Raw genomic sequence first — 8,898 nt, forward strand, 5'->3', positions numbered from 1 at the left:
GGGAAGTGCAGACCACCAGAACATCACCGCCGCGGCCTCGACCACTTTCCAACGGCCATGGCTCTGCTACGGACATCGGCACGGCTCGCACGACCGCGGGCGGGCGCAGACTGGCGGCGGCTGGCCGTGCGCCGCGCGCCGCTGTCGGGCGGCGCGCCGCGCGCGGGCTACTCGCTGGACGAAGACCAGCAGTACCCGAACATGGACGACGTGATTGCTCGGGTAAGAGGCCCGGCGGCGGCACTGACGCGCAGACCTCGCAGCATCCGCTCAAGGAGTAAGGCCCGGGCGCGGCGGTGCTGACGGCAGTGTGACGCTGCAGGAGCTGGTCAAGTTTGGCCGCCAGCCGATACGGACGGAGCTGCTGCTCAAAAACGCGCGGTACATCAAGTCCAACATTCTCTCGGTAAGGCTGGGCGCGGCCGGGCTGACGGACAGAGCCTGTCGCGGCGGATCGTGGCGCTGCGGAACCTGCCGTACATCATGGTGCTCAACCCCAACATCTCGCAGATCTACCACAAGTACATCAAGTCGCTCTACATCGTCTACGACGTCGGCGAGACGCTCGACACGGCCGACGACAACCTGCGGTTCGTGGCCGCGCTCGAGGCGCTCGTCGAGCAGCACACGGACACGATCCCGACGCTGGCCAAGGGCTTCATGGAGGCGCAGACGTACATCCAGCCGGCCGAGGTCGACCGTTTCCTGAACGAGCACCTGCACGACCGCGTGGGCACGCGGCTGCTGGCCAAGCACCACGTCGCGCTCACGCGCAACAACGACTCGGGCCAGCAGGAGATCTACGACCGGTACATTGGCGCGGTCGACCTGCAGGTGTCGCCGGCCGAGATGCTCGTCAACATCTCGAGCTTCCTCGAGGACATCTCGGACCTGCAGTACGGCGTGCGGCCGTCGCTGGAGATCGACAACGGCGCGGACGTGACGCTGGCGTACGTGCCGGACCACCTCGAGTACATTCTGACGGAGCTGCTGAAGAACAGCTACCGGGCGTCGGTCGAGACGTTCCTGAAGTCGAACCCGACGGGGTCGGCCTACGTGTTTGCGACGGCCGACCGCCAGCCACACAAGGTGCTGGCGACGGTGGTCAAGACGCGCTCGGGCGTGGCCATCCGGCTGCGCGACCAGGGCGGCGGCATCTCGGACGACAACCTGGACCGCATCTGGGGCTACTCGGTCTCGACCTTTGAGGAGGAGGAGCGGGACGGCTTCAAGACGCTCAACACGCCGCCGCCGAGCGTGACGGGCACGGGCGGCAGCTCCATGGGCGGCCTGGGCTACGGGCTGCCGCTGAGCCGGGCCTACGCCGAGTACTTTGGGGGGAGCATCTCGCTGCAGAGCTGCTTTGGCTGGGGGGTAAGTTGGCAGCGGACGCGCTGACCCAGACCGACGCGTACGTCCACCTGCCGGGCGCGGTGGTGCGGTAGACGGCGCGGACGGAGCGAGGGCGGCTCTGAGCCGCACGGCGTGCGGCTGAGCCGCTGCGCTGGGAACCGAGCCGGCAGGCGCATCTGGGCGGAGCACGAGCCGGCGACTCGCCGAGGAGGCCCTGCGGGCGGCCATGCGGCCGCCGGGCGCTCTGCGCGAGGGGCGGCTATGAGCCGCACGACGTGCGGCGCGCATATCGCCGCCCGCAGGCTCGCCAGTGGCGGTGCACGCCGCCACGCACGGCCGCCCGCAGCGCGCATATAGCCGCATGCAGCCGCCGCGCCGTAATCAAAAAACGTTCAATTATGCATACGCCTTCTTGGCCGGGCTCGAGGCAGTCCGCGCCAGCGACGGCGACGGCCGCACGCCCTTGTCGCCCGGCCGGGTGTCCTTTTCCTTCTTGAAGCACCAGAACTCGGTGCGCGAGTTCTTGTGGGCGCGTAGCAGCAGCTTCTTCATCTCGTCCAGCTGCTTGGTCATGGTGGTGACGTCGAGGCTGGCCTTGTCGGTGACGTCCTGCACGGTCGAGTACGACATCTGGAAGAGCTTGTCGATGTCCGGCGTCACGTAGTTGACCATCTTCTGGTTGATGAACTCGGTGTCGATGGTCGCCTGCAGCATGCCGCCCAGCGAGAAGCGCGGGACCTTGCGGAAGCTGTCGAGCAGGACGCGGGCGATGTGGCCCAGCAGGTCCTGGATCACGCGGTGGACCAGCGAGGGCGCGTTGCTCGAGATGCTCGAGTGCACCATGACCAGCTGCAGCAGCGACTCGTAGACGTAGGCCGAGACGTCTGGGTCAGCGCCGCCGCCGGCGACTTACCTTGGGGCTTGCCGAGCGCGGCCCAGTCGGTGCCGCTCTCGAGGATGCCGTGGCCGATGAGCTTGCTGAAGACGGCGCGCTTCTTCTTGACGTACGAGCCAAAGAGCTGGTCGTCGAGCTGCTGGAGCGCGTCGCCGATGATGTTGGTGTTGTCCGTGAGCTGGATCGAGAACACGGTCGAGAACCGCTCGAAGAGCGCGGGCACGGTGACGGTCTTGAGGAACGAGATGTTGCAGACCATCCACAGCAGCCGGATGTCGAGCTTGACGGGGACCGTGGCCTTGGCCAGCACGAGGCTGTAGCTGCTGCTGTCGCCGGCGGCGCGGAGGGCCTCGGCCTGCGTGCGGCTGTCGGACGCGGCAGCGAGCTTGATCAGGCCGTCGACGGTGAGGAAGATCGAGTTGACGAACTGGGTCTTGATGCTGAACACGATCTTGCTCGACGGCGGCAGCACGACCTGGGCCTTGCTCTTCTTCTCGGCCGCGGCGACGTACAGGACCTGCTGGACGCCCGCGAGCACGGCGCTCTGGTAGGCCGTGAAGAGCGCGGGCGTGAGCGTGGTCTTCTTGTCGGCCGCGGGCGTCCACGTCTCGAGGATGCGGAACCGCTTCGAGTCTGGGTCAGCCGGGCCGGGCGAGACGTACCTTGCTGCCACGCCAGACAGCACGCGCCGACGCAGCGCTCGCGCACGGTGCTGATCATGTCGCGCAGCGACTCGGCGTGCTTGGGCGAGACCGACAGCCCGGCGAGCTCGCTGGCGACCGTGCCGAGCAGGCCGACGATCTGGGCCAGGAAGTACGTGGTCGAGAGCGCGTTGGCGTTCGGCGGCAGGAACGCGTACAGCTCGTAGCTCTTGCGGGTCTCGGGCGACGTCGGCGACGACGCGGACGAGTCGGGCGACTCGGCGCGGTCGCCGGGCGCGGGCGTGGCGGGCGCGGCGGGCGCGGCCGGCGGTGCCGGCGTCGCCGGCGGCTCCTCGGGCGCCTTCTGGTCGTTGTTGAGCGCGTTCGCCAGGATCGCGCTGGCCGAGAGCGAGCCGCCGAGCGTGCCGCGGATCAGCGAGTCCGAGCTGTTCTTGAACGACGTCCCGTCGCGCTGGATGACGGCCGGCGCCGGCCGCGGCGCCGCCTTGGACGGCAGCTCGACCGCGGCCGCCTGCGCCAGGAAGAAGTCGGCCACGTGGCGCGCGATGCGGTCGATCAGGTCGCGCGTGCCCGCGCGGATCTGGTTGCGGTCGCCCTCGGACAGCGCCAGGTGCACGCGCGACTCGCCGTTCTGGCCCCGCGGCAGGCCCTTCTGGGTCTTGCCGTCCAGGAAGCCGGTCGCGCACGCCCAGAACAGCGAGATCTGCGTCCCAAAGTGCTGCGCAACCTCGTCCACCAGCCGCCGCACGACGTGCCACATCTTGACCACCTCCGGCGTGTCCCGCAGAAACGCGTCGTCGTCCGCCGCCGCCGCCGTGCCGCCGATCGCCCGGCCAAAGTAGAACGCCATGTACTCGGCCGTCGGCGCCGCGCCGTCCGCCAGCTCGCGCCGCAGCAGCTGCACCTTCGTCCCCAGCTTGTCGAACGTGTTTTCCAGCGACGACGTCAGGAACTCGAGCTGGCTCTGCATCCACACCATGATCGGGTTGTCCTCCACGCCCAGCTCGAGCAGGATCCGGATCAGGTCCAGGTACTTGCCGTCCGGCCGCGTCTCGGCCAGCTGCTTCCACGCGTCGCTCTTGAACTCCTCCACCACGACCTCGACCTCGCCCCAGATCCGCTCCGTGACCGCCCGCTGCTGCACCGCGTACGGCGACAGGTCCGCCGCGTGCGGCAGCACCCGGATCTCGTCCGTCATCGACCGCCCGCGCCGGTAGTCCCGGATCAGCGAGTCGTTGTCCCGCCGCCGGATGTGGTCCGCCAGCGTCGCCGGCAGGTCAAACAGGTACCGGTTCTTTTCGATCAGCGACAGCGTCGCCTTGAGCTGCTCGCCCTTGATCTTGTTGTCCATCACCGGCTTCATGATCTGGTTTGCCCGCACGTTCGCGTCTGCCGTCAGCGCGCCCGCGCGCCCACCCACCGTCGATCTGCCGTGCGATCTCGCCGACGCCCCATTCGTGGTTGGCCTGCAGAAAGTCCTTCTTCATCTCGGCGTAGACCCGGTCCAGCGTCGACTTGGCCCGCACCAGGATCTCGAAGCTCTCCTGGCGCACCGTGCCTGCGTCAGCGCGCCCCGCCTGGACTCACCTTCGCTGCGCGACCCTGCGCGCCGCCGCCGGCTGAACAGCGTGTCCGCGCCGGTCGGCGCAATCGCCGGCCTGGCCGCCTCGGGCGTGTCCGCCCACACGAGCGGGAACGGGTCCGCCAGCCCGTAGTAGTCCAGCACGGCCTCCGACGTGGCCTCCATGTTCGGGCTGGTTCCGGTTGATTGCTTGATAGACCGCGGCGGGCGTGTTTGTAAATATATCACGGCCGCACGTGACGCCGATGCAGCCACCGCCGCGCGCCGTGCGGCTCCCAGGGGCGCGGCCGCCACGCGGAGCCGGCGCCGGGCCGGAGGTTGGGCGAGCCTCCGGCGGCGACTCCGTCGAGGGTGGCTGCCCTTCGGGCAGAGGCGGCCGGGCAGAGGCGAAGGGCTCGCGACGAGGGCCTGAGGTCCGTGCGGCTATATGCCGCACGCAGTGCGGCGCACGCACGCAACGCGCCTCCCTCGGCGCACCGCCAGAGGCCCGCCGTCCACCGGTGTGTACCCGAGCCTCCGGCGGCAACTCCGTCGAGGGTGGCTGTCCTCCGGGCAGAGACGAGTTGCGCTCGCGACGAGGGCCTGAGGTCCGTGCGGCTATATGCCGCACGCGGTGCGGCGCGCACGCTGCAGCCGCCCGCAGGGCGCACCCTCGACGGAGTCGCCCCGGCGGTTCGTAGACGAGCCTCCGGCGGCGACTCCGTCGAGGGTAGCTGCCCTGCGGGCAGACGCATGGGGGGCACGACGGAGGGTCTGTGCGGCTATATGCCGCACGCATTGCGGCGCAAGCATGCCGCAGCCGCCCGCAGGGCGCACCCTCGACGGAGTCGCCGCCGGAGGCACGCCATAGCCGCCCGCAGGGCACACCCTCAACGGAACCGCCGCCGGAGGCACGCCACAGCCTCCAGCAGCGACTCCGCCGAGACCGCTCCGCGCAGAGACGAATTGCCCCCGTGACAGGGGCCCGGGGTCCGTGCGGCTATATGGAGCACGTGATGCGACGCACAGCCGGCAGGCTTCCCTTGACGGGTCGCCGCCGGAGGCTCGCCCCGGAGGTACGTAGACGAGCCTCCGGCGGCGACTCCGTCGAGGGTAGCTGCCCTGCGGGCAGACGCATGGGGGGCACGACGGAGGGTCTGTGCGGCTATATGCCGCACGCATTGCGGCGCAAGCATGCCGCAGCCGCCCGCAGGGCGCACCCTCGACGGAGTCGCCGCCGGAGGCGCGTCACAGCCCCAGCGGCGACTCCGCCGAGGGTAGCTGCCGTGCAGGCAGGCACAAACCGAGCTGGGGAGCACGACCGGGGGTCCGTGCGGCTATATGCCGCACGCGCTGCGGCGCAAGCATGCCGCAGCCGCCCGCAGGGCGCACCCTCGACGGAGTCGCCGCCGGAGGCACGCCACAGCCGCCCGCAGGGCGCACCTCGACGGAGTCGCCGCCGGAGGCGCGCCACGCTCCCCAGCAGCGACTCCGAGGACAGCTGCCCGCGCAGGCGCCAATTGCGTCGAGTCGGCCTAGGGCCCGTGCGGCTATATGCCGCACGCTGTGCGGCTCGCGCCCGCCGCTGCCCCGCCGTGCCACATGCGCAGGCTCACGTGCACGCGGCTGCGCGGCTGCTTGCTTGTGCGACGCGCCGCACGGCGGACACGTGACATATCAAGCGCAACGCGCGCGCTGAATCATCCACACACAATGACCACGATCGTACGGCCGGAGGAGTGGACGAGCAGCGCGACGGACGCGCTCGAGATCGTCATGGGTACGTCAATCACGGCACGGCTAACGGCAGCGGACGCGGACGGCGCGACGGCGGCCGAGTTCAAACCGGAGCTCACGTACCAGATCTTTGGCCGGGCCGAAACGGTCTACGGCTACAAGGATCTGCGCCTGAAGGTACGCGCGCGAGGGGCGTGCTGACGCAGCTCCGATTCGGCGGGCCCGAGCTGCTGCCGCTGCTGGAGACGACGTACGCGGACAAGCTGGAGGACGAGTCGGCGCTGGCCGAGCTCGTGCAGAGCGGATGGGAAGACGCCGAGGGCTCGGACGGCTCGGACGGCGAGGGCGAGGCCGCGGACACGGGCAGCGACGAGCCGGATCCCGACCGGCGGCTGCGGCAGTTCCTGCCGGCCGAGACATGCGCGGACGAGGCGACGTGGCGCGGGCGGCTGCGGCCGGCGGCCGAGTTTGCGCCGCCCGGCCAGCGGCGGGCCAGCTACGAGCGCGCGGGCGCGACGTACGAGATCTGGAAGGCGGCGGTCACGGACGCCGGCGCGGCGGAGCTGCTGCGGCGCATGCAGATCCTGGTGCTGCTCTTCATCGAGGGCGGGTCGTACATCGACCTGACCGACGACCGGTGGCTGCTCTACACGGTGTACGAGCGCGCGGCGAGCGGGCCGCGGCTGGTCGGCTTCGCGACCGTGTACTCGTACTGGTGGTTCAAGTCGAGCGAGCTGCACGACGCGGCCGAGGTGGCGGCGGCCGCGGACTTCTTCGCGCTGGCGCACCGCAAGCGCATCTCGCAGTTCCTGATCCTGCCGCCGTACCACCGGCAGGGCCACGGCGCGGCGCTGTACAACGCGCTGATGGACGAGTACCTCGCGGACGCGCAGGTGCGCGAGGTGACGGTCGAGGACCCGAGCCAGAGCTTCGACGACCTGCGGGACCGCTGCGACCTGCTGCGGCTCGCGCGCCGCGGCGTGTGGGCGGACGCCGGGTTCGGCCCAGCCCCGGTCGCGCGCGCGTGGCTGGAGCGCACGCAGGAGGCCGAGAAGATGGCCACGCGCCAGTTCGTGCGCTGCGTCGAGATGGCGCAGCTCAGCCGGCTCGACAAGACCGACCGCGAGGCGTACCGGCAGTACCGGCTGCAGGTCAAGCGGCGGCTGTTCCACCACAACTACGTAAGTGCGGGCGCGGGCGCGCTGACGGCAGGACAGCCTGGCGACGGCGTCGGACGTGGAGCGGATCGCGGCGCTCGACAGCGGCTACCAGGCCGTCGAGGCGGACTACCACCGGCTCGTGGACGGGCTCGACCTGGCCGGCGCGGCGGCCGCGGCCGGCGTGGCCGAGGCCAAGGGCAAGGCGCGCGCGGCCGACGAGGCCGCGCCGGCGGCCAAGCGGCCGCGGGTGTAGTAGCTAGTGCGTAAAAGCGTGTTCGTGCGTCGCAGACGGTAGCAAGGCCCGGGCAGCGCCCGGGCGGGTATAATAGAGTACACACGGATAATCGTACAGCGCTACCAGCGGTCGCGCGGCAGGTACGCGACGCCCGCGCTCTCGCCCCAGAGCAGGACGTCGCCGGCCGAGCCGAAGCTGGAGAAGCCCTCCTTGGCGGCCGAGCCGAACTTCTTCTTGCCGGGGTGGAGCATGCGGTACGCGCTGTCGATCGAGCGGAACGCGTCGAGCTCGGAGAAGTCGCCCTTGCCGAACTCGATCGACGACATGATCTCGCGGAAGCGGCGCGGGCGCAGCAGGCTCTTGTGGTTGAGCAGGCGCTCGGACAGGTAGTGCAGCCACAGCACGTTGGTCTTGGGCCGGTACTCGGCCCAGTCGAACTCGGTGGTGCCGTCGAGCCGCAGCTTGCGGTTCTTGCCGGCGGGCAGGTCGAGCGGCGCAAAGTGCTTGCGCATGAACCGGTAGACGTCGAACTGGTAGTCGTTCTTGCCCTCGAACAGGGCCGGGTCGTCCAGCGGCGTGTAGACGACGTCGTCGCCGATCTTGGCGCGCGAGAGCGTGAAGTCGATGACGGTCACGCGGATGTCGTGCGACTCGTGCAGCGAGCGGTCCTCGACGTCGGCGCCGTCCGAGATGCGCATCTTGCGCAGCATCTCCTCGGGCGTCTCGTCGGTGGCCTCGAGCACGATGTTGCCCCAGTGCAGGTCGCGGTGCTCGAAGTTGAGCGCCTGCTCGGCGGCGGTGAGCGCCTTGACGGTCTGCCAGAAGATCGAGGCGGCCTCCTTCCACGAGTTGAGCACAAAGTGCTCGAGGTCGGTGCCCGCGTTCTCGAGCACGATGATGCAGTAGTGCTGGTCCGAGGCGTAGAAGTCGGGCCGGGTGTTGGCCGAGCCCTTGAGCTTGTCGTAGTCGTCCCAGAGGTCGAGCAGGTCGGCCGAGTACTCGCCCTGGACGACGTGCGTGGCCAGGACGCGCGCGAAGCCGTCGACCGCGGCCAGCGCCTGCGTGATCCGCAGCTCGTTGACCAGGTTGGGCACCTCGGTCTGCTCGATCTTGGCGTTGAGGTTGCCGAACGGGATCACCTTGAGGACCGACGACGCCTTGGTGCGCTGGTGCACGGCCGAGAAGACCTCGGAGAACGAGGCCTCGCCGAGCTTGGCGAGCTTGTGCGACCGCGCGAGCGACTTGACGAACGCCGAGAACGAGCCGACGGCGCCGGACGAGCACAGCGCGAGCAG

The 8,898-nt window shown here is 69.9% G+C and overlaps 4 protein-coding genes across 4 annotated transcripts; 2 read left to right on the plus strand and 2 right to left on the minus strand.

Annotated features, from left to right (window-relative positions):
- The first annotated feature begins 16 nt into the window (after nt 1–16).
- Nucleotides 17–1,763, plus strand: V1510DRAFT_414795 (branched-chain alpha-ketoacid dehydrogenase kinase). Its single transcript, XM_066933481.1, has 5 exons — nt 17–222; nt 255–277; nt 310–406; nt 439–1,374; nt 1,404–1,763. The coding sequence occupies exons 1-5, from the start codon at nt 58–60 to the stop codon at nt 1,443–1,445; spliced, it is 1,263 nt and encodes a 420-aa protein (XP_066789690.1). The 5' UTR covers nt 17–57; the 3' UTR covers nt 1,446–1,763.
- V1510DRAFT_414799 (exocyst complex component Sec5-domain-containing protein) lies at nt 1,729–4,687 on the minus strand. Its single transcript, XM_066933482.1, has 5 exons — nt 4,498–4,687; nt 4,331–4,468; nt 2,911–4,299; nt 2,267–2,881; nt 1,729–2,237 (listed from the first exon to the last, which is right to left on the minus strand). Exons 1-5 carry the CDS (start codon nt 4,655–4,657, stop codon nt 1,750–1,752), a joined length of 2,790 nt encoding a protein of 929 aa, XP_066789691.1. The 5' UTR covers nt 4,658–4,687; the 3' UTR covers nt 1,729–1,749.
- A 1,462-nt stretch (nt 4,688–6,149) lies between these two features.
- V1510DRAFT_444771 (acyl-CoA N-acyltransferase) lies at nt 6,150–7,621 on the plus strand (the record flags this gene model as incomplete). Its single annotated transcript, XM_066935690.1, has 4 exons — nt 6,150–6,251; nt 6,282–6,385; nt 6,415–7,389; nt 7,421–7,621. The coding sequence occupies exons 1-4, from the start codon at nt 6,185–6,187 to the stop codon at nt 7,619–7,621; spliced, it is 1,347 nt and encodes a 448-aa protein (XP_066789692.1). The 5' UTR covers nt 6,150–6,184.
- A 101-nt stretch (nt 7,622–7,722) lies between these two features.
- V1510DRAFT_363322 (uncharacterized protein) lies at nt 7,723–8,898 on the minus strand (the record flags this gene model as incomplete). The annotated part of the gene is made up of 1 exon (XM_066931125.1): nt 7,723–8,898. A coding segment is annotated over one exon (1,176 nt), but the record flags the coding sequence as incomplete, so codon positions are not given.

Source organism: Dipodascopsis tothii (genome assembly GCF_038497935.1).
Source record: "Dipodascopsis tothii strain CBS 759.85 unplaced genomic scaffold V1510scaffold_10, whole genome shotgun sequence".
Classification (NCBI taxonomy): domain Eukaryota; kingdom Fungi; phylum Ascomycota; class Lipomycetes; order Lipomycetales; family Lipomycetaceae; genus Neoaidaea; species Neoaidaea tothii.

Excerpts from the sequence above, each read along its gene's own strand:
- V1510DRAFT_414795 (XM_066933481.1), top strand. The coding sequence starts at position 58 with ATGGCTCTGCTACGGACATCGGCACGGCTCGCACGACCGCGGGCGGGC. Across the intron at positions 223-254 it reads TGGACGACGTGATTGCTCGG|ACCTCGCAGCATCCGCTCAA; the intron begins GTAAGAGGCCCG and ends ACTGACGCGCAG. Across the intron at positions 1,375-1,403 it reads AGAGCTGCTTTGGCTGGGGG|ACCGACGCGTACGTCCACCT; the intron begins GTAAGTTGGCAG and ends GCGCTGACCCAG.
- V1510DRAFT_414799 (XM_066933482.1), bottom strand. The coding sequence starts at position 4,657 with ATGGAGGCCACGTCGGAGGCCGTGCTGGACTACTACGGGCTGGCGGAC. Across the intron at positions 4,469-4,497 it reads CGCAGGGTCGCGCAGCGAAG|GCACGGTGCGCCAGGAGAGC; the intron begins GTGAGTCCAGGC and ends GCGCTGACGCAG. Across the intron at positions 4,300-4,330 it reads GATCGCACGGCAGATCGACG|ACGCGAACGTGCGGGCAAAC; the intron begins GTGGGTGGGCGC and ends CGCTGACGGCAG.